At 54.3% G+C, this 27,086-nt stretch overlaps 2 protein-coding genes and 1 long non-coding RNA gene across 12 annotated transcripts in view; 2 read left to right on the top strand and 1 right to left on the bottom strand.

Moving 5' to 3' along the window:
* The window catches only part of NKTR (natural killer cell triggering receptor), a 47,690-nt gene extending 42,012 nt beyond the window's left edge, over positions 1 to 5,678 (top strand). For 7 of the 9 annotated variants that reach the window (XM_009239162.4, XM_024244494.3, XM_054552214.2 and 4 more), the window contains 3 exons: positions 285 to 341; positions 844 to 948; positions 2,841 to 5,678. In XM_009239162.4, coding sequence (XP_009237437.4) covers positions 285 to 341; positions 844 to 948; positions 2,841 to 2,928 — 250 coding nt within the window. In that variant the 3' untranslated portion in view covers positions 2,929 to 5,678. The remainder of the gene's footprint in view (positions 1 to 284; positions 342 to 843; positions 949 to 2,840) is intronic. The other 2 variants (XM_054552215.2, XM_002813894.5) reach the window with 1 other exon arrangement.
* A 5,729-nt stretch (positions 5,679 to 11,407) lies between these two features.
* ZBTB47 (zinc finger and BTB domain containing 47) lies at positions 11,408 to 24,507 on the top strand. Its single transcript, XM_024244497.3, has 6 exons — positions 11,408 to 11,617; positions 15,196 to 16,758; positions 18,415 to 18,562; positions 19,940 to 20,055; positions 20,725 to 20,869; positions 21,165 to 24,507. Exons 1-6 carry the CDS (start codon positions 11,615 to 11,617, stop codon positions 21,524 to 21,526), a joined length of 2,337 nt encoding a protein of 778 aa, XP_024100265.3. The 5' UTR covers positions 11,408 to 11,614; the 3' UTR covers positions 21,527 to 24,507.
* LOC129058584 (uncharacterized) overlaps positions 23,980 to 27,086 on the bottom strand; it is a 19,252-nt gene continuing 16,145 nt past the window's right edge. Inside the window, exon 4 of one of the 2 annotated variants that reach the window (XR_008523774.2) lies at positions 23,980 to 26,643. This is a non-coding gene — a long non-coding RNA (uncharacterized LOC129058584). The remainder of the gene's footprint in view (positions 26,644 to 27,086) is intronic. The other variant, XR_008523773.2, reaches the window with a different exon arrangement.

Here is a 27,086-nt window from a genome sequence, read left to right as displayed (position 1 = left end):
CAAAGGTCCTACTTGTACAGACCTTTCCCCTAACTCCACCCAGTTTAGAGCCTCCCTAGTGACTTTATATGCATCTCAGAGAAGAACTGCATAAAACTTGATCTTATGAAATCCAGTAGGCTTTTTAAAAAATCCAATATACTTTTGATATGAAAACAAAACAAATGTAGCTGTGGGATTTCACTGTATTTTTACCTTGATGGGCAAATAAATGTCTAGATATTTGGTATAGCCTGTCCTGCCCTGATCTATAAGATGATGGTCCTTCATGTGATTAATATTAGGACGTCCAGCAGGAGCAGATCCAGGAGCAGCTCATATGATCCCCACAGTCGATCCAGGTATGAACAGGGATTGGGAAACCACCAGTGGGGCAGAACTGAAAGATCTTGTTTTATAAACTGTTCGTTCAAAGTGGTATTTTATTGAGTAACTAAATGCATATATTTGTCTCCTGAAACCATACCTTTTCTAAATGAGGTCTGTTTGACAAGTTTTATCTGTTGGCCCATTGTACTCCAGTGTCAAAAATGACAATATCAAATTGTAATGGCAGGTGTTTATTGAATATAATTGCCTACAGAGAGCCACCAGGTTCAAACTAACTCGTTATTTTGTGATATTTTTCAATGCAGAAAAGAAATTAACATTTTTCTCTTTAATTATGATAAGTCTCATTTGGGGCAATTGTGAAATGTTTCCAGTACTTGTTTTGGAAATATATCCTCACGCTGTCGCCTAGTGCCCAAGTTCTAAGCTAGAACACTCCTGAGATCCTAAAAAGAAATAGGAACATATGAGTATTTGAGTGGGAAAATTTAGTGTTTGTTGTTGCCATTAAAGCAGGTCCTACACCTACGATAGCTACTATAGCAGGAGTCGGAGTCGAAGTAGAAGCCAGAGAAGTGACAGTTACCACCGAGGCAGAAGTTATAATCGGCGGTCCAGGTGGGTCTCTCTCCTTTATCGTCCTTTATCGCACTGTAGGCCACGGTGGGCACTTGATGTGGGAGGGTGATGGGCTGCTAGTGGAAGAGAAAGTGGTGTCATCTTCCAAGGACAGAAATACTTCTTCCTTTAAATCTGAACAACCCACAAGCAGCCACTAAAAGTGGCTTTTATATTAAGAGTTGCCAGGTAATATTTGTTGGTTATTATTAATATTTGAATCTAAAATGGGTTTTTAAATATTCACATATCTTGGACAGACCTTTCTTTTGGAAAGAAAGAAAGGCCACCCAAACCATGGCCACTTGCTTAAATAGAACTACTTGCTAGCAGTAACCAGTTTCTCATTTTTTTAGATTAAAAAATACATAATATCGTTTGCTTCAGCAGCAGGATTGAGGTTTATATGTTGTCAGTTATTTAGTAAAATACATTTTTTATGTATTATATGTATTATGTTTAACATATTTTGGCTTCTGCAAAAGTCTTTATGTTAACTTTTGTACTGTCCTTTTCTGGTGGCTTCTGGTCTTGTCTTCCCCTGTCCGTTGCAACTACAATGATGCTTGTAAATATCAGTATGATCTGGATACTCCCTTGCTTGAAACTCTTCAAGGACTCCCTACTGCTTTCATGATCAGGTCCAGCCTCCTCAGCACCAACTCCAGCTCACACTCTTTCTGGCTTCCCTCCTATAAAGTGTTGGGACTTTTCCTTCTGCCTGGAGACACACGTGTCCTCTTCACCATCTCCCCTTTTGCCACTTGAAATGGCCAGTTCCCATCTACCCTGCAGATCTCCACTGTCCCTGGGCAGCCCTCCCTGATGCCTAGTCCTAGGATACAGTCCCTCCCATGTGCCTCTAAGACAGCCTTTGCTCCTGCTGTGGCTCCCCTTGCTCCTAAATTACTTGTCTTGCCGACTATTCTATTCTGTCCTTGAACCCCAGAGAACTATACTTGGTTTTGTGTCTGTGTGTGTGTGTGTGTGTGTGTGTATATGTGTGTGTTCCCAGCATCTTGCAAAATGCCTGGCTCACAGTGAATGTTTTTCAAAATAACTGAATGGGACCCATGACCAGGTCCTCTTGACTCAATATCCCAGTGGTCCTGTTCATGCCGAGGGCCACCCCCACCCCTCATTGGACCCCATTTTGGTTTCCATTCCTTTAATGAAACTATTTGTGCACCTTTTCCCCATTACTTTTCTCAGGTAATCTACTCAAATATTGATACTCATTTTGGGTAACATGGGAAACTATTCTGCTCATTGGTTTTTTGTTTTTGTGGTACCAGCATTTGCATGAATGAATTTCACACAAATTTCCTAAGATGTGATGTTTCTTTATCTTAATCTTGACATTACTACAACTTGTCATTTAAAACAGCTTCGAAAAGTCCATAGTGTGAGTCGGGCACAGTGGCTCACGCCTGTAATCCCGGCACTTTGGGAGGCTGAGGCGGGTGGATCGTCTGAGGTCAGCAGTTCAAGACCAGCCTGGCCAACATAGTGAAACCCCGTCTCTACTAAATACAAAAAATTAGCTGGGTGTGGTGGCGGGCACCTGTAATTACAGCTACCAGGGAGGCTGAGGCAGGAGAATCATTTGAACCTGGGAGGTGGAGGTTGCAGTGAATTGAGAGCATGCCATTGCACTCCAACCTGGGCAAAAAGAGCAAAACTCCATCTAAAAAAGAAAAAGAAAAGTCCGTGGTATTGCCATAGTCAGTACCCTACCTCTGTGCTATGCTGCATCAATAGTGCATCAGTTATATGAGTGGCTTGAAACACTATTGATGTTTTCAAGCCACTCATATAAAAAAGAAGCTATAAGAGGAATTCAAAGATTTTATAGTTACAAGGTTTTTATATATTTTGTTTTGTTATTACAGGAGTTGTAGATCTTATGGCTCTGACAGTGAAAGTGACCGAAGTTACTCTCATCACCGGAGCCCCAGTGAGAGCAGCAGATATAGTTGAAAACGTCCGAATACAAATTATATCTTATTTGTAAATATCTGGCAACTTAAAAGCTTAAGAAACTTAATGACAGTCTGTTGTTCTATTTCAGTATCAGAGGTGAATTTCAAAAATAGACACTTCTTAATTGTTACTGGTTCATTTACATGTGGGGAGAAGAATTTAAAATACAGATATGTCTCCTAAAAATATTTTTATGCCACATTTTACAGTAGCCAACTATGGAAATGAACTTCATTTTCTTGAATCAAGAAATCGTGAAATTTATCTATGTATAATTTGCAATATTATTTTAAGTCTATTTCACTCTATCTCACGTATCCCTTAGAATACAGATTCTTTTTGCCTGTTTTTCCAGTTTTAGCATATATGCTGCCAAGCATAGAACTGTGAAGGAGAACTGTTAAAGGCGGCCAAATATTTATATACTGATTACATAGAGTCTTGTACATATGTGCTCTAAAAACAAACCACCCAGAATTGATACTGTTGGTAACCAGGAGTATAAGGCAGTGGCTCTGGGGGGTTCTTAATTCATTCCTAACTTCTTTGATACTTCACAGGATTAGGAAAGTAGTCATCATACATCCCATACAGTCTGTATTACTTCAGGCTTGTGGGCAAGGTTTAGGAAGAATCAATCAGCCTTAACTATAAATACCTGCACTGTCTCTGAGGACTTACTATTTTATGTTCTTTTTAATCAATACCGATCAGAAGTTTAGGTTATAAAAACAATTCTACTTCATGCTTTGGTGCTTGGTAATTTTTGGTGCATCTTTAAGCATTACTCTTATATATCATATATTAAAATACCATAAAAGAGAAAAATGAAATTCAAAAAAATCACTGGCACCAAAAATGGTTTATTCTGAGCTGTCTTCACTTTGACTATTTGGGGGGCTTCTCTCAAGTACAGATGTGGGTTGGGGTCCCCTGGAGCAGGCAGGATTGGCAGTAGGAGATACTGGCCACTCAAGTCTACTGCGTGTGTGCGCCTCTGGAAGAGTGAAGAATGGACTTCAAAAGTAACATCAAAAATCTAACTGCCACCATCCTGGAGACATTTTGCAGGGCTTTCCTTTCAAGTCTTTCAAGTACAGGATATTACCACAACAGCAGCTGAACTGTTGTAACCAGCATGTTTTTCCTGTTTCCACTGTGACCTGCAGCTGACTGAAAGCCTTGCATGACCTGACCCAGGTGCAAGAGACAGGGGAAGAGGGATAGAGGGTATAGCATAAATTATATATTTTCATGGCTTTGGGTGGTTCCTCCAAAAATAATTGGACCTGTAAAAACGTGTGTGTGTGTGTGTGTGGTTTTTTTTTTTTAATCTTTACTTTGAATTTGTTCCCCAAGTGTACTTAATCACCTTAGTGCCAGTTTAATCCAGTTATGCAGAAGAAATTCATATTGGTTGCCTGATGTAGAACTCAGCACCACCCTACCACAGGCCTTGTCTGGTGTATTTGGGAAGTGGAAAAGAGCCCTCAGTTGGAGGGAGCTGACAACCCTTGGTGGAGGGAGGGTGCCCTTGAATGTATTAAAACTATCACCCAAAGAAGGTATGAAAACAGGGTAAGGTGGTCAGTTGTTTGCCAGGTCGATAGACAGAAGTACATTAGAAAACAGGACTTAGGCCAAACAAACAATACTGGATACTGAATACAAAACAGTATGATTTATATTAAAGGTTTCCAAAGGTTGCCTGCAAAGGAGAATATTACTACTAGTCAGCAGGAAAAAAATGCATTCAGAACCCAAGCAGAAACTGCCAAATGTAATTAGGTTAAGAAAAGTTACCCTCGGGCAGTGTATTAGTTTTCTATTGCTGTGTGACAAATTACCCCAAATTTAGCAGTTTAAAAAACAACACCCATAGCAGTTCTGTAGCTCATGAGTCTGGCACAGTGTGGCTGGATTCTCTGCTCAGGGTCTTACAAGGCTGAAATAAGGGTTGGCAGGACAACATTCCTTCATGGAGGCTCTGAGGAAGAATCTGCTTCTAAGTTCATTCAGGTTGTTGGTGGAATTCAGTTCTTTGCTGGCTCTCAGCTGGGGGCCCCTCCGTCACCTCAAGGTTGCCTGCATTCCTTCTTATGTGGTCCCCTCCAGCTTCAAACCAGCCTTCCTGCTCTTTCTCATGCTTCAGATCTCTCTCCCGTCCTCTGTTTTAGGGGCATATGATTAGCTCAAGCCCACAGATATATTTTAAGGTTGATTGTGCTATAGAACATAATTGCAGGAGTACTATCTCATCTCATCATATTCACGGGTTCCGGAGATTAGCTCACTGAAAGGGGGAGGGGCATTTTCAAATTCTGCCTACCACAGGCAATAACTGCCCATCTCAGCTGTAGGTGGAACTTTATCCAGAAAAGATAGGCCCTAGAAGCCTCATTTCTTTTCTCCATGGAAAAGGATAGCCCTCTGCTGCAGCGTTCAACTTGTGTGTTTACTGACAGAGTGAACTACAGAAATAGCTTTTCTTCCTAAAGGGGATTGTTCTACATTTTGAAGTTATTTTTTAATAAAATTGAATTATGTTGTGTATTGTGCTTAATAGGAAATTCATTATTGGACTGTTTTTGTAACATCCTGTTTATTGCAAATAGCTACTATCGTTCAAAAACTGTATAAAATACTTTTGTACATATTAGCAATGTCTAATTTGTATACACTTCAGTTAAATTTCCCTAAAACTTGAAAGGGGACCTTGTAGAAATTAAAATATATACTTAGTCTGAGTCTGTTCATGTTTCATCTTTCTGCTGACCCAGCCAGTGAAGACACCTCATCTCCTTTGGCAGCTCCTTTTCTTCTCCTAGCTGAGTGTTAGTGGTGGGTGTAGGAGGTGGAGCTAGAGAGAATGTCAGGCAGAGATTTTAACCTACACAGGTAAGCATTAATGATGTTTGGTTTTCCTCCCCTGGAAACTCCAGATTTCCTGTACACTTTGTTGTCATCCAGTTAAAGTGACCTGCATAAAGATGTCTTTGCTGAGGGAGGAATATGTCACATCCCATGTGTGAGTTTCTGCCTAGAGACAGTCCATTTACCTACAGCCTCTACATTTCCCTCCCTAACCGCAGCGCACCAGGCAGTGCAGCACATGTCACTCACTCCCAGAGAAAACATTGATGGTGATATTTTTAGCATACACATAAAAATTTGCAGGGGAAGTACAATTAACTTTTGTCTCCTCAGAACTGAAAGGAATGTCTATTTTCTTAGTGAATACAACATAACTTATTTTAGTTAACTTCTCACTGCAGATACTCAGTTTTTAAACTGAGTTAACAGTGGACTCCTTAGTTGGGCAACTCCTGAAATTTGTCAAATCTGGATGCATTCCTTTAAAATGTAAAGAAAATGCAGAATCAAGTTCTGATAGTGGTAAACTTGATAGTTGGGCAGTATTGGGGGTGAAAATGTGCCAAGGACTTTGGTCTTGACTCTTCTGAATTAGATGGGCATTAAATAGTTGGGAAGGTAATTCAAGGAAAATGCCCCTCTTGCAAGAGATTATGGACACTAACTGGGCATCACTGTTTAGAAGAGACAGGAGGTGGCCAGGCGTGATGGCTCACCCCTGTAATCCCAGTACTTTGGGAGGCCAAGGCGGGTGGATCACTTGAAGTCAGGAGTTTGAGACCAGCCTGGCCAACACAGTGAAATCCCATCTCTACTGGAAAAAAAAAAAAAAAGAGGCTCTACTCACTTTTTCAAGGCAAATGCTGAGCCTTGAAGGAGTGTTGCAAACTAATGTGGTCAGGTGAAAGGATGTGGAAGCCATGCCTCACAAGGTGAAAGGGACTGGGTTCAGATTTCCAGAGAACTCTGGTTTTTGGAACAGAGAATCAACTCTGCTGTTCCCCACAGTGAGGCAAGAGCCTGCAGGCCCATGAGGGCCTTGTGGTAGAATGAGCTGGGAAGACAGCAGGGAGAAGTTCTTTGATGCAGTAAAGTCCCCTCAGGAGTCCAGAGGTGTCAGGGGAGGATGCTGGGTACCCTGAAAGAACACCTGTTCATCTCAGGACAGACTGGGAAGCTTGTCAGGGCCCGATAAGTGCAAGGCAAGGAGAGCCTGCCCTGGCCACATACACACAGGGCTAGGAGGCTTTAGTGGTCTGTTTTCTTTCAAAGTTTCAGTACAAGGTAGAGGTAGTGCTCCCTTGCTGCTGCCTCCACTCCTCACTGAATCAGAAGGCCCCGGGGTGGGCCTGCTGCCTCTTGGAGACCCCAGACCCACCACTTAACTATAGCCCATCAAACTCCAGCTCCCTAGACTAAGCTGAGCTTCACAGCCTGCAGAACCAGGCTAGCTTGGAGAGGGTTGCATCTCTTCAGCCCAGAGCCATGAGGACATCAGGGTAAAAGGAGGAGTGACCACCTGTATTTCTAGTGCTTTAGGAGGCCAAGGCAGGAGGATTGCTTGAGGCCAAGAATTCAAGACCAGTCTGGACAACATAGCAAGACTATTAAGACAAAAACAGAACAAAAAGCAGCTGGGCATGCTGATGCACACCTGTAGTCCCAGCTACTCAGAGGGCTGAGGTGGGAGGATCACTTGAGCCTAGGAGGTGGAGACTACAGTGAGCCATGATTGCATCTCTGCCCAGCTTGGGCAACAAAGCAAGACCCTGTCTGAGAAACAACAAATGGAGTGACCTGAGGTCTCAGGACAAACACCTGCATTCTGCATCTTGAGCCCTGATCCTGGGCCTCCTATGGCTCGTAAACCCTGAAAGAGGGTATATATGACTGGCACACTCAGACATGATAGACAACCAGGGGTGCTCATCCTTTCCCAGCCTGCAGACGAGTCTGCCTCCCAGTGGACCTGGCCCACAGGGGTTGGGTGTATAGGCTGGCACTTCACCAGCCTCTGGTCACCTAGGACCTCTAGCAACTAAAATCTCCCATCAGGCCAGGTTGCCAGAGAATGCCTGAAAAGAGTCCCCACTGACCTCAATGCCTCCAGCCTAATTTGATTTTATTTTGAAGAAGCAGGGGGACTTCTATGAGCAACTATTCTGTGGTACAATCGTTAAGGACTCTGGGCCAGAACCAGGCTGCCTGGGTTCAAGTTCTACTCTGCCACTTCCCAGTTGGGTAACTGGAAGGATGACAATTTGCTTGACCTCTATAATTCAGCTCATCTGAAAAATGGATGCTAGGGATTCCTCCTCCTAGAACTGTGGTGTATTAAATGTTTAGAAAACCAAGCATACATCAGTGGTTCAGAGGTGGTGGCCCCTGAGGTGGTGCCTCTAGGAGAAGTGAAGGAGTCCCAGAGGGTTCATGTGTGGAGCCAGGTTCAATCACTAGGGAGAGGCCCAAGGCCCTCAGAACCAACAGGGCAGGAGAGGATCCTAGAAGCTGCAAGAGAGACCTGAAATGCCAAAGCCATGATGTTTATGCTGTGAGGGAACCAGGCAACCTACCGGTTTGCATGAGGCCCCCAACCCAGGGCAGCTGTAGCTATTAGTGCTAGGTTCAGTGGAGGCAGAATTCAGGTGTAAACTCCACCCTTAACCCACCCCACACCCAGGGGATTCATGTTTTCCCGCCCTGCTAGAACTTTGGGCTTTGGGTCAGCGCCTAGTGGGTAGCTTTGAACTTCCCTGCCACCCCACTAGCCCCATGCTGTGCGAGTTGAGTTGCATTGCCTGTATTTTTCTGGCATTGCCCACTCTGCTCTCCCTCTTCCCCAGGCTCAGCTACACACAGCTCCATGCCCTCCGGGCCGACTCAGCCCTGCATTGTTCCCACACACACATGCATACCCACAACCTGGGCTGTTCTAACTTCAGTGGGGTTGAATCTGGTTTCCCCAACCAAGCCTGGGGACACTCCAGCACTGAGAGTAGATACTTAGGGAAATTGAGAGAAAACCCATGAGCTGTCTTCTAGAGGCAGGGGCATAGCTTTGCTGACCTTGCCAGGACCCAATCCCAAATATGTGAAGGATCACTAAGCTCTGCCCTTGCTAGGTGAGCGTCTCCAGACTCCTGACTCACCCCTGGGACATGCATTTCTGGCCCAGGAGTCAACTCCCCAATAACTCAGTCCCTCCCTCCAGAAAGCCTGCCTTGACCTTCCTGAAGTGAAGCTCCTACTGCATGCCCCTCGTCAGGACCAAGAAAGAAATTCTGCCTCTGCCTAGCTCCACCTGTTCACTCCCACTGACCAGACAACTGATAGACAGGAATCTTGACTCCACTACACCAAATCCCCTCTAGTTCCCTGCAGGTGCTAAATCGTCTCCACCTCCTGGCCTTTGCAGGCTTTCTGTCTGGAAAGCCCTTTCACTCCCTCATTGCTCTAGTTAATGTTCAAGTTCAAGCCTCAGCTCTGAGCAGCCCTGTGGGACCACCAGACAGCTCTTCAAACCACTCCTTCCTGCCAGGTCCAGTGTTGCCAGGTGCCCACAGCTGCTCACAGAGCTCAGGCTCTGCCCTGGGACTCCCCAGCTGATGAGCTGCAGGCCAGAGAAGCAAGAGGGGAATAGCTGAGGCCTTCAGGGAGACTGAGTGCCTCCCCACCACCCGTCCCCTCCCTTCTCACCCAACCTCCAGCCCTTCCTGCAGCTTGACTGCTGGAGCTAAGGCCCCATAGGGCCAGCATCACCACCTCAGTTACGCTGGCCACACCCTCTGTCAAGCTTTGGCTTGGCAGTGGGCCTAGCAATGTCCCATGCAGCTCTCTCTGCCAGGCTTCTTCCAGCCGGTGGAGGGGTCCCCTCTCCCCACCTCCCTTTCCCCTGGCTCCTGATGCTGATGCCTAAGTGATTTGTCCCGCTCTGAGCCTCAGAGTCCTTATCCAACCAATGGGCACACAGCCCCTCCCTTACTACCTCCTGGGCCAGTGCTAGGATCCACTGTGAGTCAGATGAGGAAGTGGGCTGGGAGCAAGAGGCAGAAGGCAGCCCTCAGGGGGCTAGCTGGTCAGAAGCATGTAAGCTGCTCTGGCCTGGCCTTAACCTGGGGCCTCTGGGAGCTGGGCCAGCTGTCTGTGCACCCATGCAGGTGCAGGATGTCTGCAGCAGCTGCCAGGGGCTTCCAGATGCCCCAGGTTTGGCCCCTGAGACATTTTCTCCCTAGCTCTGGGATAGCCTTATCCTGAGGCCCTCTGTATTCTGGCAGAGACTGGGGGTGGTGGAGGAGGCCCTTGCAATCTTATGGGACAGACCATCAGGCTGTTTCACGGCACCTGCCTAAGACCCTGGTCTCTCCTCCTTTTCTCCTCTGGCACCTAGAACCAAGTCACCCTGAGCCAGCGCCAGAGTTCCTGCCCACTCATGAGTAGGGCAACATACCCAGGAGATACTGCTGCAGCTGGACATGGACTGTATGTAAACACAAGCGCACATATGTGGGGAGGGGTGCGGAATATCAGGATGGGGGCAACATGAGAGTGACCCAGGATAGGCAGTAGTCAGCTTGGGGTAGGAGTAGGGGATGCCCACAGAGGCCTCTCCTCTACAATGGTGACCCAGTCACCATCCAGACCTTGCCAGGTCTAGTGCCCCGTGGTCCCCACCCTGCTGCCTGCTCAGCCTGGCGGCGTTCCTTTACAGCCTCCTGCCAACAGAGCCAGCCCCCTGCCCCCACGGGTGTCCATGCCAGAGCAGCATTCCGCAAGCCTGGCTGCATCTCCCCAGCAGAGGCTGAGCAGGGGGGCCACTCAGCAGTGGTCAGGTCACACGGCTACAGGGGCACAGTGGGGCCTGGGCCTCTGGTCCCTACTCCTCTGGTCCCTCTGTCTCCTTGTCCTGGGCCAGTCACCTTAGAGAATTTGATCGCTGCAGTCGTAGTCCTGGGATTTAAATTTCCTGCCCTGGGTGGCCCTATGCAGCATGAGGCCGCCAGGTAGGTATGGGTCCACTGGAGCCAAGTCCTGGAGGCACAGAGCAAAATGAGACCTGCGCCGCCCTGGGATAGGGATGAGGGACTGGACCAGTTGGGGACCCCAGACTCACCCCCAGGTCAGAGCAGCCCAGGCGAGAGCGTGGGGGTGGTGAGCGCGGCTGGGGTGCGGGGTTCAGTCCCTCAGCGTGGGATCGCTCAGGGGAGCAGGTGGAAGCCTTTTCTGATCGGATCCGGGGCCCGGCGCGCTCAGCTTCCTGATTTCATGGCAGCTTCCTATCCTGGCTCCCCCTCCGTGGCGCAACCGGAGGGCAGCGATGTTTGACTCCCGGACGAACTTCCCGGCAGAAAGGAGGCTCAGCACGGGAGGGTGGGGCCGGGGTCTATCTGCTCGGATATGAGCAGTGGGGACAGGCTGGGGGCTGGAGCTGGGGCTGGGGGTGGAGGGCAGCCTGCGGCAGGGCGGGCTGCACGGGGACCGCGCACACCACGCGTGTCCGCGCCCCCCGCCGGCACGCAGGCGGCCTGGCCCTTTAAGCGTCCAGACGGCGGCCCCAGCTGACGCGCGGGCTCCAATCGGCGCCCCGCGCCCCCCGCCCGCCGCGCCCGAGGCTCTGGGGCCGCAGCTGCTCGGCTCTGGACTCGCCGCGGCCCTGCGCCTCCGCCTGCCCGGCCGCGCCCCCGGGGGCCATGGTCGCGGGGCCCTGCGCGGGGGCGGCCCCCAGCGCGGCGCTTCATGGAGCGGCCCTGGCCTGGCCGCCGGGGGCAGCGCGATCCCGCGGGGCCCTGTGAGCCCCCAGCGCCACGGCACCATGGTACGCAGGGCCCTGCCTGTCCCCCCGCTTATCCGCCCACCTGCCAGCTCTGACCTCCCAGGCACACGGCCCGCGGGCTCGGGTGGAGGGGCTGGAGGGATCTTCCCCCCTCCCCCGGTCTCCCGGCTCCATCTGCTGGGTCCCGCGGGCCGGGAATGCGGCGCTGTGGCGCTGCTTTCGGTGGGGAGGGGGTTAAATTCCTGGGGTGGGGGCGCCGGCGCGCGAGGCTGAGGTCTTGCTAGGCACCGGCGAAGGGGGGCGCTCCCCTGCACCCGGACGGCGCCGCCCTCGGGCTGGGTAATGGGGGGAAGAGGGAGTCGGATTCCCGCCTGGGCCTTGGGCCACGTGGGCGCTGGAGCCGCCCTGCCTGGGGATTCGGGATGACCCGGGCCAAGGGGGTGTGGGAGGACACCCAGAGCTCCCTTACCAACTCCTGTGTGACCTTGGGCAGATCCCCCGCCCTCTCTGGGTCTATTTCCAAGGGAAGGAGGGTAGGTATGTGCACAGAGGAGGCTGGCATGGACGCTCCCTCACCCAAAGGAGGAGCCTAGAGGTCATGAGCCTGTGCCCCCTTGCTCAGTCTGGGCCCACCCACTGCTGCCCAGCATAGAAAGAATTGACATGGGGGGGGGTACAGATGGACTCCCCAGGTTTCATCATGGGGCCTTCCAGGGAGGCTCTGAGGCAGGGTAGAGAGATGAGGCTTCTCATCAGTGAGGCAAGGTACCCCTCAGGTGTAGAAGGCTCTGACTTGGGTGAGCAGCCTGGAGAGATGTCTGGCACCTGGCCAATCCCCAGCCTGACTTGGGGCAAGGGTTTGAGGACATGAAACCCCTTGGCAACCAGAGTGCCTGACCACCTCCCTGGTCCTGCATCTTAGCTAGGCTGGAGTGACCTGGACTGCAGCTGGCACAGCCAGATGGGGAGGGGCACCCATTGCTTCCGGAAACCAGCACATCTGGCTGTGGAGGCCAGCACAGCTGGTGGGCATTGTGTGAAAGGGGCCAGACACGGGGGTGGCTGAACCCTGCTGAGGGGCTGCCAGTTGTGGACTCGGGCAGCATCTCTGTGCCCAGTCAAGACAGTCCAATCAGGTCGTGAGGTTTAGGGCCCCCCAAGAGCCAAGGATGGTGCTGCCTTGGCTAAGGGTATTACCTTAGCAATGGAGTATTTGAGAAAGCACTCCCCTCCTTTCTTGCTGAGAGGCCAGAGGGCCAAAGTCAGGCCTCATTTGGCCTAGAGGCCAAAGTGCACATGGGAATGTTGCCCTTTCCCTGTGGCAGGTGGGCACAGGTGGGCAGTAGAGGGCATTCCATTAAGGGAGAGCAGAGAGATCTGGGGCTCTGTTGCCTGGGGTGGACTTCCCCCAACAGGCCTGGCTTCGTTCGGCAAGTGCTTATCCAAGCCACTTCTCCTGCCACTCTTTGGCCCCTGGAGGCCCTAAGGAGCCCCTGTTGCAACCCAAGTTGTACCCTGATCCTTCGCTGACCTGCAGGTGCAGTGGCTCTAGGGAGGAGGGAGCAGGTAGAGGGGGTAGTGGTGGGTGTGGGGAAGCACGGCTGGTCTCCAGGTGGAGGGATGTTCTTGCTTTTTAAGTCATTAAAGGCTCAGAAATCCAGCCATGTGGGGTCTAGCAAGGAAGGGGTGGTCTTAGCAGAGCTGGGAGTCCAGGGGCTCTGGACTGTGGAACCCTCTCATTCTGAGCCTCGGTTTCTCCATCTGTGTAGTAGGGGTTGGCCCCAGAAGATGAATCAGAATGAGTCAGAGGAGGGAGATGGGAGGGGCTTGGTGCCACGTCCCAGTTAGATTGGCCAGGCCTGGACAGCCTGGGACAGAGGGGCAGATGGATGGCTTCTTGGCTGGAGTAAGGGGTGTAGTGGAGAACTCAAGGAAGATGGTAGCCTTGGCCAGGGGCCTGGCCAGACTGGGTTGTGAGGGAGCAAAGGATGGCTGCTGCCCTGGCCGCTGGGTGTAGGGGGCAGGGTCCGGGACAGGCCTGGAGATAGGTAGCCCCTGGTGGCTCAGGGAGGCTCCTCCTGAGGCCCACGGTAGGTTTCTCATTCAGGTGACCGAGAAGTGGAGCTCAACCACCATCACTCCTGCCCAGTCCCAGCCTACCCACTGCTGTCCTGGCGATGGAAGGCCTGGTATGGGGGGCGGGGGGGCGGGTAGGCTGTGCATGGATGGGGCCAGGATTCATCCCAGGGTCCCCAGGGAGGCACTGACAGCTATGGAGCTGATGGTTTTGTGGCCATCAAAATATTGTGGCAAGATACCTCCCGAATGCAGGAGGCTCAGACCTGGTTGGGCTGGCCCTGAGGAGAGCCAGAACCTGGAACCAGTGGTGCTGGTCCAGCTGGGCTGGTGGTTGTTGGATATTAACTGAATATCTACACATCACTGTGCGATGGTCCTCGTGCAGGGACTGGGCAGGCTGCCTGTCTGTGCTGCCCACCTTTTGGGGAGGCTGCTGTGGTAGAGCCGGGGGTGACTGAGTTGGCCTCTATTCCAGGCAATTCACAGGTGCTGGATGTGGCCCACAGGACTGATAGTCTGACCCATCAGACATTGAGGGCCTCCCCTAGGGCTCTGGAAGCCCCAGATGGTGTGGCCTCTAAGGCAGGGCTTTCCCAGAGCCTGTGGACATGGACCGCACCTGACCTGGGGTCTGGGGGTCTACAGGGAAAAGGGTCTGGGGCAGGCCTTTGGGGCCTCCTGCCCGCAAGTATGGTAGGCAGGTTCCACCCCTGCAGAGCCCCTGAGTGAGAGAGAGCTGCTGGGGGCTAGGCCTGAGGCTGCAGGCAGGGGTTGGGGGCAGCCTGGCCCAAGCCCTGGCTGTGATGAGGGGACCTCACCAGGCAGTGCAGCAGGACCAGAGTGGGGAGATGGTATAGGCCCTGAGCCTGGATTTCTTCACAGGTTTCAACTTCTGCAGCAGCCGCACGGCTGTTGCAATGAGGGGTTCCCTCAGGTGCTACCCCTTGGATTCTGTAGCCAGAGGCCAGGCAGTGAGCAGTGAGCCCAGCTTCTGTTCTTGAGGTGTTTGGGGCTGGGCAAGCTTGCTTGTATTGGTATGTGTGAGTGAATATGTGGAGAGAATCCACGGGGCTGAGGAAATGCTGAAGGAATGCCTGTGGCCCTCCTGGGGTGACCACCTGGTCCCGGTGTGCCTGCGATGGTCCTGGTTCTAGCACTGAAAGCCCTGCACCCCAGAAAATGCCCAGGTCCCTGGCAAACCTGGATGGTTGGTCACTGTGGTCTCTCTTTCATCCCCTTTCCTTCCCTTTCCCTTCCTGGGATGACTTTTCCCATTTCCCAGGAGATGACCCAGAGGCCCAGAAAAGTGACAGGACCTGATCTTCAGCCTCAGAGGGTCACGAGTGGAGCCTGAGCTCTGAGGGCAGCTCACTCAGGCTTGAATCCCTTCCTTGCTAGAGTTTTGGCTCTGTTGCTGTAAAGTGGAGCCACGAGTGATGGGCTGCCTCCTGGATGGCTGGCAATGCTGGGAGTGGTGCTGGGGGAAGGGCGGGTAGGGGCCAACTGGCCTTGACCCAGTCCTGTGCCCTCTGTCCCCGCAGTTGCTGGTTGAGAAGACAACTGACTCCCCGGCGGCTGAGTTCTCGCTGGTGGAGGACGTGGCGCTACACTTTGCCTGCTTGATGGGCCGCCTGAACGAGCAGCGCCTCTTCCAGCCTGACCTCTGCGACGTGGACTTGGTGCTGGTGCCCCAGCGCAGCGTCTTTCCGGCACACAAGGGTGTGCTAGCCGCCTACAGCCAGTTCTTCCACTCACTCTTCACCCAGAACAAGCAGCTGCAGCGTGTGGAGCTGTCCCTGGAGGCGCTGGCACCTGGTGGCCTGCAGCAGATCCTCAACTTCATCTATACGTCCAAGCTGCTGGTCAACGCGGCCAACGTCCACGAGGTGCTCAGTGCCGCCTCGTTGCTGCAGATGGCTGACATCGCTGCATCCTGCCAAGAGCTGCTGGATGCCCGCTCTCTAGGCCCACCAGGTCCGGGCACTGTGGCCCTGGCCCAGCCGGCTGCCAGCTGCACTCCAGCTGCGCCGCCCTACTACTGTGACATCAAGCAGGAGGCTGACACCCCAGGCCTGCCCAAGATCTACGCCCGCGAGGGCCCTGACCCTTACTCGGTGCGTGTTGAGGACGGGGCAGGGACTGCTGGTGGCACAGTGCCTGCCACCATTGGGCCAGCCCAGCCCTTCTTTAAGGAGGAGAAGGAGGGTGGTGTCGAGGAGGCCGGTGGGCCCCCGGCCAGCTTGTGCAAGCTGGAGGGTGGAGAAGAGTTGGAGGAAGAGCTTGGGGGTTCTGGCACCTACAGCCGCAGGGAGCAGTCCCAGATCATTGTGGAGGTGAACCTCAACAACCAGACACTGCACGTGTCCACGGGGCCAGAGGGGAAGCCAGGTGCCGGGCCAAGCCCGGCCACCATGGTTCTGGGCCGGGAGGACGGGCTGCAGAGACACTCGGACGAGGAGGAGGAGGACGAGGAGGAGGAGGAGGAGGAAGAGGAAGAAGAGGAAGGTGGTGGCAGTGGACAGGAGGAGGAGGAGGAGGAGGAGGAGGAAGAGGGTGGCAGTCAGGGAGAAGAGGAAGAGGAGGAGGAGGACGGGCACAGTGAGCAGGAAGAGGAAGAGGAGGAGGAAGAGGAGGAAGGGCCTAGTGAGCAGGATCAAGAGAGCTCTGAGGAGGAGGAGGGGGAGGAAGGGGAGGCCGGGGGCAAGCAGGGGCCACGGGGAAGCCGAGGCAGCCGGGCAGACCCCCCTCCCCACAGTCACATGGCCACACGGTCCCGGGAGAATGCCCGGCGCCGGGGTACCCCTGAACCTGAAGAAGCTGGGCAGCGGGGTGGGAAGAGGCCAAAGCCACCCCCTGGAGTGGCCTCTGCATCAGCCCGAGGGCCGCCAGCCACTGATGGGCTGGGGGCCAAGGTGAAGCTGGAGGAGAAGCAGCACCATCCATGCCAGAAGTGCCCACGAGTTTTCAACAATCGCTGGTACCTGGAGAAACACATGAATGTGACCCACAGCCGCATGCAGATCTGCGACCAGTGCGGCAAGCGCTTCCTGCTGGAGAGCGAGCTGCTGCTGCACAGGCAGACAGACTGCGAGCGCAACATCCAGGTGGGCCTCACGTGGCTGGGGGCAGGGCAGAGGTTGTCCAAGTGGGGCTAGGCCAGAACTGGGCTCTGGGCACCCAGTGTCTTGCTGACTGCATTACCTAGGTGGTCTGCGGAGACCAGACTTAGCCCCCAGACAGGCTGGCCCAGGCCCAGTTCTCAGGGTGGTTAGAGCTCAGGGGTAACATCAAGCTGAGCTTCCTGGGAGAGGTGGATAGAGTTGGGCGCATGAAGAGATGTACAGAGGATTGGAACAAACAGTACCCTTGGCCAGAGGAACAAAGGGGGCACATGGACTTGGGAGGATGAGAGTGGAGAGTTGTCTGAGCAGACAAAGCCAGAAGACAGCCCACTCTGGGTGGGATGAGTCAGATGGGGTTTTAACAAACACTGGGGCTATAGGAAGGCCAGCAGGGCCACTGTGTATAGTTTCACAGGTTGTGCACTGCAGCAAATGAGCACACGATGGGAGGAGGGGTTTGCCCAGAGGGATGCCATCCTCCACTTCCCACAAAAGTGCTGTATAGAGGAGGGGGCAGCCCAGCAGGAGGCAGCCCCCACTTTCAGCTCTTTGGGGATGCCAGCTCTCATGGGCCTGGGAAAAAGGGATTGGGTGAGAAATTTGGGAAGAGCAGAGGCTGCTGGGGTAAGCAGGGGAGCTGAGCTGGCTGCTGGGCCTTGAGCCAGCCTGAGTCTGTTTGTGCCAGCCTCACTTCTCAGGGTGGGGTGGCACAGGGCCAGCCAGGCTCCCACAGGTGGTTTTCACCTCTTCTGGCCCAGGAGAAGGGGGAAAGGTAGCAGGTAGGTGGGTGCTAATTGCCTGCACTAATTGCTAATTGCAGTGCCCTGTGGAGAAAGTGTTACCCGGGGGTCACCTGGTATCCTGCCCCACCCTTGTGTACCTGTGCCCACTTGCCCGCCTGCTGGGCTGCCCTTTGATGCTCTAACTGCTGCACACCTGAGTCTCCCTCCTGAAGGAGAAAGAAGCTTCTGCCCCATCCAACCTGAGTACCCTGACCAATTTCTGCCCAAGCCTTGGCCTAGCCTCCATCCCTGTGGGGTGTCCTGCATAGATGGGCAGGACAAGGGCCCGGGAGAACAAGTGGGGGGATATGGTCCCCAAGATCTCCTACCACTCTCTGTGCCTGATGGGACATTGAGCCTCCTGCTGTCCTCCTCAGCCAACGCCTCTGGGACTCATCCTCTTGGGGATATCCATGGTGTCATGGCACAGGTCCCAGCAGGAGGAGGCAGCAGTGATAATGGCTCACTCTGTGGGACCTGTTATCTCTGTGTGTAGCCTCCATACCAGAGGGCGCCCTTCAGCTAGTTGTCTGCCTTACCTCTATAGACAGACAAAGGGTGACGCCTTTGGAAGCCCTTGTTGAAATGAGCCCAGAGGGGGGAATTTCCTGGAAGAGGTGACCCGTGACCCTAGTTAACTCAAGGATGAAGGAGGACCCCAGGCTGTGTGTTTGGGGGTGCTTAAGGAGTTTTCATCCCCAACCTTAGAAACATCAGAGTTGGCTGGCTGTTGGCATCAAGGGCCCTCCAGCATATTTCAAGTGGGAAAACTGAGGCCAGATGGGGGCAGTAGCTTGCCCAAGTCCAAGGCCCTGGGGACTCAGGACCCAGGGCCTCAAGCCCTCTTATTCTGCAGTGTGTGACATGCGGCAAAGCTTTCAAGAAGCTTTGGTCCCTCCATGAGCATAACAAGATTGTGCACGGCTACGCAGAGAAGAAGTTCTCATGCGAGATCTGTGAGAAGAAGTTCTACACCATGGCCCATGTGCGTAAGCACATGGTTGGTAAGTCTGGGCCACTGGGGGATAGAGCCGGAGGATAGAGATGGACCAGCTTCTGGCTGGTGGATGGGAAAGACTTCACATCCAAGGGCAATGTGAAGGGGTGAGGAGGCCCCTCTCAGCTGGGAGGCCTGGGAAGGTTGGTTCCAGTGGCAGGTGTAGCCTGGACAAGCTCTGGGGCCAGGGCTGGCATGTACAGTTGGGCAGACTGCACATTGCACAAGGGTGCCTGGACAAGATGGAAGGTGGGAACCGGAATCAAGCTGGCACACTGCTAACCAGGCTGTGCATCCTGGCATGGGCTCATGTCCACCCAGGGAAAGGAATACCTTTTCCTAATTATACAAAGTGCTGTATGGGCTGGTACAGGCCCTGTGTCAGTTTGATGACAGCTGTGCCTCTGATTCTTTCTTACCTTCTGGTCCTCATAGGGCTTCAGGCCTCTCTGAATGCAGCCTCCCCTCAGGGTTCATGCCTGGACACAGTAAGGAGGTCCCCCAAGTGTGTGTTTTGGCCACTCCACTGCCCCAGGCAAGGCTGCCCAGCCACTGTATGTGGGCCTGGCAGAGTCTTATGTCCCTACAGCCCTGCCCTCCTTGCCAGCTCCAAGTCTGGGCCTTGAGGGGGAGGGGTAGCCAAGGCGGACAGTGAGCCCCTGGCCAGGTCCTAATCTCTTTCTCCATGGGACAGTGCTGGGGGCCCTCCAGTGTGAACTGACTGGAAGCTCACCCTGCAGCCTAGGTCTCAGCCAGGAGCATGCTGGGTAAACCAGGACTGGTGTCTGTGAGCTTGGAGGGGAGCCTTCTGTCTCCAGTGGCCACCTACCAGATCCTTGAAGAGTTTGTTAGTCCTCACCTATCCGTGGGTGCTGGGAGGAGTGCAGCTAACTTCCTCCAGACTGCTGGCTAGGGCCTGAGGCCAGGGCCTTTCTGCATATGTCCCCTATAAAGCCCACCACCCCTGAAGCTCAGGACCACTATGAGTCCCTTTTTATAGGAGAGGAAGCGGAGGCTCAGAGAGACTGAGTGGGAAGCCAGTGGTCAGGCCAGGATTTGAGCTGAAGCCAGGTCCACCCAGGGTCCTTCCATCCTTCCCTAAAGCTTTGGGGGCAAGGCAGCCTTGGCCACTTCCCTTGACCACAGGCTAAAGAACCACAGAGCCCCGGCATGTCTGAGGCAGACCTTCAGAGCAGATAGAAGACCCAGCCATGGAGGCAGGGGGCCTCTCCTGGGAATCAGCACAGGTCCTGGGACAGGGTATAAGGCCAGCCCCAGGGAAGGGTGGTGGCACAGGGCTGCCCCAGGAGGCAGGGTCTGGGCCCAACGTCGGGGTGCTTGGGCAGGCCCGTAAGACATGATGGCCCTGGTGCCCACCTCGTAGCCCACACCAAGGACATGCCCTTCACCTGCGAGACCTGCGGAAAGTCCTTCAAGCGCAGCATGTCCCTCAAGGTGCACTCACTGCAGCACTCAGGGGAGAAGCCGTTCAGATGTGAGGTGAGCTTGCATCTCCTGCCTGGCCTGCCCGAGGGGCCACCTGGGAGGGGCAGGAATTAGGCAGAACAGCTGCTGAAAAACAAAGGGCTAGGGGGCGGGATGTAGGGTCCAGAAAGAGAGAGGCCCACCCTCTAAGGTCTGCGGCCCCTGCCTCCCACTCCCACCCAGCCCTTACTCTTCTCTGGCCCACTCCCATCCTGCCCTTCCTTCCCCAACCCAGCCCCACACACTCAGGGTGGGAAGTGTGTGTGGGCTGCAGCCCCAGGAGCAGGCTTTCTGGGGAGGCGGATTCAGGAGCATCCCAGGCCTGGAGCTCAGATGAGACAACAGAGCTGCAGGTGGGGAGGTAGGGGCAGGGGCTGGACGTCTGATCAGGAGGAAGGATGAGAGACCTCGTGCCTTAAGCATGGGGTTCCCTCTACTCTCTGGCTTTTTCCCACTTCCGACCCCCATTCCCCACCTAAGCCTTGGGTGCTTGTGGCCTCTCCTCTTGTGCCCATGTACGGCCCACCCAGATGCACCTCGGCTTGCCCTCACGTCCCCATCTCCTTGCCCAGGAGCCCCTGAGTGTGTCCCTCCTTGGCCCTGTGGCCACAGGGGAGCTGTTCCCTCCACAAAGGCTGCTCTTCTGCTCTGTGTCTGGGCCTCACCCCCAAACCCCACCCCCAGAACTGCAATGAGCGCTTCCAGTACAAGTACCAGCTGCGGTCACACATGAGCATCCACATTGGCCACAAGCAGTTCATGTGCCAATGGTGCGGCAAGGACTTCAACATGAAGCAGTACTTCGATGAGCACATGAAGACCCACACAGGTGCGGCTGCCCCAGGGGACGGAGCTCCATGCCGGGCCTGGGACCCCTTCTCAGCCCCGCTCAGGACACCTGGAATAATCTTGGCCACACCCCTTCTCAAGTCTGGGCCTCCGTTTACCCATCCTTCCTGCCTCCCAGGGTTGGGTGAGGCTGGCACAAAATGCCCCAGGGTCGGGGAGGATCTGAGAGCGCCAGGGTTGGGCCCCACTGTGGCTCCATGGGAGACGGAGACTGGCCCCAGACTGGGGTGTGGCGACCCCTCACTGACGCCCTGCTGCCCACCCCCAACCCCTAGGAGAGAAGCCGTACATCTGCGAGATCTGTGGCAAGAGCTTCACCAGCCGACCTAACATGAAGCGGCACCGGCGCACGCACACGGGCGAGAAGCCGTACCCATGCGACGTGTGTGGCCAGCGCTTCCGCTTCTCCAACATGCTCAAGGCCCACAAGGAGAAGTGCTTCCGCGTCAGCCACCCCCTGGCCGGCGACGGCGCCCCCGCTGCCCCAGGCCTGCCACCAACCCAGCCCCAGGCGCACGCACTGCCCCTGCTCCCGGGGCTGCCCCAGACCCTGCCGCCCCCGCCCCACCTGCCGCCCCCGCCTCCGCTCTTCCCCACCACTGCCAGCCCCGGCGGGAGGATGAACGCCAACAACTAGCTGCCGAGTTGCACCCGTGCACCCGCTGGGGCCTGGAGTCAGGGCCCACTCCAGGAGGGACCCACTGCCTTCCCGGGGAGCACAGCAGTGCGGGCCTGGGCCCTGCTCCACCTCCAGAAGTGGCTGGATGTACCCTGCCTGAGGCCCCGACGATGAGGGGTATGCAGGCTGGCAGCCCCCAGAGCTGGTGGAGGGCACCTGACTCCCAAGTGCCCCCCCTTTCTGTGACTCCTTGAAACCTTTACTTTTTTTTTGGGAAGTGAAGGAAAAAGAAACTATTTGTAGCACCCCCCTCCAGGTGAGGGGGGTGCTGGGGGTCTGCAGCAGAAAGAAAGGGGCCTGGGCAGCAGGTGTGGCCAGTCCCTCTGCCAAGGCCTGTGCCAGAGGTGTTGGCCAGGTGGAGCCTGGGTCAGCCTCAGCAGCCTATCCCCATGTCCTCTATGCCCCTAATTTGCTTCCTCATCTTGGAGGGTTTGGGGAGAAGTTGGCTTGCCACCCCCACAACCCTTGAGGAGTTGTAAACCCAGTCTGAGAGCCGCAAGCACTGAGGCAGGGCCTGAGACTGGACCTGGGTGAGCGTGGGGGGTGGAGGGTGGCGAGGTGCGGAGACTGCAGACCAGTGCTGCACTGTGTGGAGCAGGGCAGGCAGGGGCTGGACCCCAGGGACTTGCCTTCCCCACCCACTCCGCTGCCAGCAGGCCCAGGGATCCCTGACCTGCACCAGGTGGCACCAAGTGTCCTGAGTCCCAGAGATGTCCCCAGAAGCTGCTGTGCCTCACAGCGCTGTCAGCCAGACCCTCGGTGGGCAGACAGGCTGACTGGCAGCACCAGCTTTGGGAGCAGAGTCCTAGGATGAGGCTTGGACAGTGCTGGTAGGGTTTCAAGGTGCTATTAGTGGGGCAGGGGCAGGGCGGCTGCTCACAGAGCACCCTAGTTCCTCACCAGCTACTCTGGCCATGTATCCCACACCAGAAGGAACAAGTGTGGCTGTGTCCATCTCTGCTCCCCCAAAGGCCCGCTCTAGGCCTTATCCTCCCTCTAGGCCCTGCCACAACCTGTCCCTGGCTGGCTCCAGCATCCTCGTCCCTCCTGGGCCTCTGCACCGGTGGGTGGGGCGCCCATAGCACTGCCGGTAAAGGAACCTGCATGTTCAGGCCCCTCGGGGGATTAGGGGGACTGGGGAGGCGCAGCCTAGACCCAATTGCTTGCCCCCATGAGGCTAGCACTAATAGGAAACCCTTTTTTGTTGTCATTTAATGTCTTTATTCCTGCCTTTAATATGGGGAGGAAGGTTCCATAAGCTACATGTTTCCTAGTTAAGCTCTTTCCTATTGTGTTTATACAATTTTGTTTGTTATACTCTTTGCACCTTAAACCCCCACCACTCCCCGACACTATTGCCTTCCCAGCATGGCTGGAGTGGGAAGAGGCTTGGGCCCCGGGGGAATGGTTAGGGGGACTGAACCCCTCTGACCTTATGAGGCCCATGGCACTGGGGCAGGGAGCTGGGGACATTTTAATCATCAATAAACGAAGCACTTTATTCTGTACAGATTTGGGCAGGCCCAAGGTGCCCGAGTGATCTGAGGATTTATAATCCAAGCCTGGTTGTTCTCTGGGCTTGGAGGGGACAGTGCCAGCAGCTTCCTTGCTCAATTGATGTTGGAGCTGTAGACATATGCTCAGGCGCCCCTGCTGTCCTGGGGGAGAGAAGGTTCGCCCCTCCTCGAGGAGGAAGGCTTCTGGTCAGGACCCCCACCCCAAGGCTGGGGACTCCAGGCTCCTGCTTTACTGTAGCTCTTTTTCTTCCTTGCACTCCTTGATCTTTGGGCTTCCGTGATGTCCTCAGGGTCCCCCCCTCCCTGTTGCTATTTCTAATCTCTGGTCCCAGTGCCTGGCAGCTCTTTGGAGCTGGCTCACATTTTCCCAAAAAAAGTTATCTCTCCCAGTGGGCTGTAGGCAGGGACCTCCATGGGTTTCCAGCCCCCATCACTGGCACCAGGGTCTCCCACAGGGACTGGTGGTGTCATCACCTGCTGGCCCCACTACAGCCTGAGTGGGCCTGAGTGGTCCTGGCCAGGCTGAGACCTGTCAGGCCATACTGACAAGCAGAGGTCAGAGACAGTGGTGGGGAGCTGGCGATGAAACCCTGTCCTGGGACATGGGTTTCCTGTTCTTGTACACTTCCCCTCTGGGATCAGGTGAGGGGTCCAGACAGCTGGCCAGACAGCTTGACAGCTGGTCAAGATGGTCACGGGAGCTCTAGGTGGGCACAACCAACCCCTCTCCTGGGAGGCCCCTGCCCCACTGGGGATAGGAGCCTGTGTCCCTGGTGCTAAGCACTCTCTTCACTTGGGCCATTGTTGGTGGGGGCTCCTTTCCGGCCAGACCACAAGGCCAGAAGCAATAATGGCACCTCAGCAGTTCCGGTATGGATAGGGGTTCCTGTTTTACTAGCTTTTACATCTCCTTTTTATTTAAAAAAACAAAAAACAAACAAACAAAAAAAAGCAATCTGCCCCCAGATGTCAGAATGAGGAGACTGGGACACCATACTCACTTCCCAGGGCTGGGGGAAGGGGGACGCAGGATCATCCCCTCCCAAGGAGATCTGTGGGGGTCCTACCGTCCATCTGGACTTCTCAGCCTGTTTGGCTAGAACTCAGGCCTGGAGTCTGGGTCCGCCCCCTCCCCAGCTCCTTGGGGCTTTCTGGTCTCAGGCCAGCTGGCGAGGGGTGGCTATAGTGATGAACTCAAGCCCCGTGGCCACAGTTCTGGGAGCCTTCAACCCCGGCTCATGCTGCCATAGACTCCACGGTGCCCTTCACAGAGGGCTTCGTCGTGGCAGAATGGCCATGCCCAGGTGTGTGCTGAGACCATTGACAACTGCTTGTGTACAGGCACCCCATAGCCCCAGAGCATGGGGCACAGCAGGCATGCGAGTGAGAAGATGAAGGGGAATAAAGTCAGTAAAACTCGTGTCCCTTGGCCCAGCCTCTTCTTTGCACTTGGCCTGCCTTGACTCCTGGACCAGAGCAAGGGGCTGGGCTTTGGGGACCACCCAGAGTCAGGAGATGAGGCAAGGGCAGCGGTGGGGGATGGGGGATGGGCAAATAGGTGGGTCTTGGGTCAGATGCAGAGGGGCATGAAAGAGGAGAGGTCCTGAAGGCAATGGCCACAGGAGGCCAGGGCCTGTGCAGGTGTGGTTTCCCATGAGCACCAGGCATGGAGCCACAGGAGCTCCGGGACAGCAGGGACTGGTGCTCCCACTTATGTGCTGAGTCCTGGGGATGCTGTGATGAGCAGTATGGACTCATCCCTCCCTCGGCAGGCAGGGGAGGTCAGAAGGGGCCAGATAACAGAGATGCTGACTCAGGCACCCGGAAAGACAAAAGCTCAGATGGAAGACAGGTGGTAGCCTCCAGAGGAGCAGATGGCTCTCCCTGGGGAACTCAGAATTGTTTCATGGCACAAGTAGTATATACAGAGAGCACTCATTCCATGCCAAATGGAATTCTAGGCCCCGGGGACACATGCAGAATGAGGCTCCTTGTGGCACTTAACTCTGTATATGTAGAAAAGGGTCAGACAGGACCTCCCAGGACTGGGAGGGACTGGGAGAGAAGTCTCATGGGTGGATTTGTTGACTGGCCAGAAAGGAGGTGCAGGTTCCTAGGATGTTGGCACTGCCTTTCTGCACAGTCCTGCTATGAATGGAAGAAACACAGGCTTGTTCAAGAGATCCTGAAACAAGGCTGGCTGACAGGCCTGGGGACCTGGCTGCTCCCCCAACTCTTGTGCAGATTCCACTTATCTCTGTGTTTCCACTCTGTTGACCTCCTCCTATATCAGGTTGCATGACACCTCTTTTTCCTCCAGCCCTACCCCCACCTCCCTCTTTCTCACAGCATTTCCACCTTCACACTCCAGTCTTGGACACTGTCATCCTAGGCTCTGGGGCAGAGGCCTCCGGGTGGCTGGTGGCTGTGGGACGGTGGGCACCATGATTGGTGTCTCTGGAGCACTCACTTTCCCTGATCTTGCTCTTTGGGACCAAGCAGCTCACTAACATCTCATGTCCTGAAGCATGCATAGGTCAGAGCAGCACTGCCCTGCTGGGGAAGGCCAGACTTTCCTTCCTTCTAAAGGATCAATGAGGGGAGGTGAGGCACCCTGGCTTAGTGGTGCTTTTGGGCTTACTTACCCCCGGATTATGTAGCTTTCTAGAACCAGGACTGGTGAATAAGTCAGGTTAGGCTGAGTTCTGCTGCAGTAACAAACCACCTCCTAACCTCAGTGACTCAATATCTATGGCTCTGAGGGGATGTTCCAGGGCAGTCATTCTATATTTGGTGGCCCAGAATTCCAGGCTTTGACCTTGGGGCACCTCCATATCAACATGGGCCTCTAGACTGATCAGAGCCAGGGAAAAGACAGGGTGGAGAATCACACCTTGGCTCTTCGGTGCTGCCGTCCAGAAGTGGTGTATCACTGCTGTTTCTGTGTCATCATCCAAAGCAAGTTCTGGCATCATGCCTTACTTCAGGGGGGTGTGGACAGGCAACTCTCCTGTGTGGCCGGAAGGAGAGGAGAGCTGGAAAGATCGTTGAGTAGCCGCCAGGCACGGTGGCTCACGCCTGTAATCCCAGCACTTTGGGAGGCTGAGGCGAGCAGATCACTTGAGGTCAGGAGTTCAAGACCTGCCTGGCCAACATGGTGAAACCCCATCTTTACTGAAAAAAAAAATTAGCCAGGCGTGGTGGCATGCATCTGTAATCCCAGCTACTCAGGAGGCTGAGGCAAAAGGAACATTGGATCATTAGAACCTGGGAGGCGGAGGTTGCAGTGAGCCGAGATCACGCCACTGCACTCCAGCCTAGGTGATAGAGCAAGATTCTGTCTCAAAGAAAAAAAAAAAGATTGGTGAGTAGCCATATCCTTTCCTACACTTGGGCCTTGCAGTCTCCAGAGGTCAGGTTGAGAGATATCCAGCCTGTAGAGCTGCTTTCTAAAGTCTCTGGAGGGTCAGCAATAAAATAGAGGAGCACTGTCTCCTAAGGTTCCACTGGCTGCAGGTGGGATGAACCTCCTGTCACCACAGATGACAGCCTTGGGACCTGTGGAGAATGGAGAAGAGAATGGGATCCCACACAGGGAAGGAAAAGCAGCTCCACAGGACCCCACCTTGAACTTCCCCCTCACTCCTGCCTCTCTCCAGCTAGAGATAGGGCTTCTGGAAACCCCTTTGGCCAAAACTATGCCTGTGTACCTGGGGAGCTGTGGCCTAAGACTATGACTCTCATGTGTTGGGGACACTTTGTGGTCACTCTTCACCATAACCTTCTGAGACTGCTGATAACCTAAGCAAAGGAGCTCAGAGAGGTAAAGCCACTTGCACACAGCCAGAAAGTGGTGGAGCCAGATTCGAACCCAAGTCTGTCTGATCCCAAAGCCACGTTCTTTAAGTACTGAACAATGCCACATCCCCTTCATTCAGCACAGTACTTGGTACACAGTGGCATCCAGGAGAGCATGGCAGTGGGTGGTGAACCAGGGCTAT

Source organism: Pongo abelii, chromosome 2 (assembly GCF_028885655.2).
Source record: "Pongo abelii isolate AG06213 chromosome 2, NHGRI_mPonAbe1-v2.0_pri, whole genome shotgun sequence".
In the NCBI taxonomy this organism is placed as follows: Eukaryota; Metazoa; Chordata; class Mammalia; order Primates; family Hominidae; genus Pongo; species Pongo abelii.
This window is presented reverse-complemented; position numbering and strand designations above follow the sequence as displayed.

Bases quoted from the DNA above. Each gene is read 5' to 3' on its own strand.
- ZBTB47 (XM_024244497.3), top strand. The intron at 16,759-18,414 runs GTGGGCCTCACG...CTTATTCTGCAG, and splicing joins ACTGCGAGCGCAACATCCAG to TGTGTGACATGCGGCAAAGC. The intron at 20,056-20,724 runs GTGAGCTTGCAT...CCCCACCCCCAG, and splicing joins AGAAGCCGTTCAGATGTGAG to AACTGCAATGAGCGCTTCCA.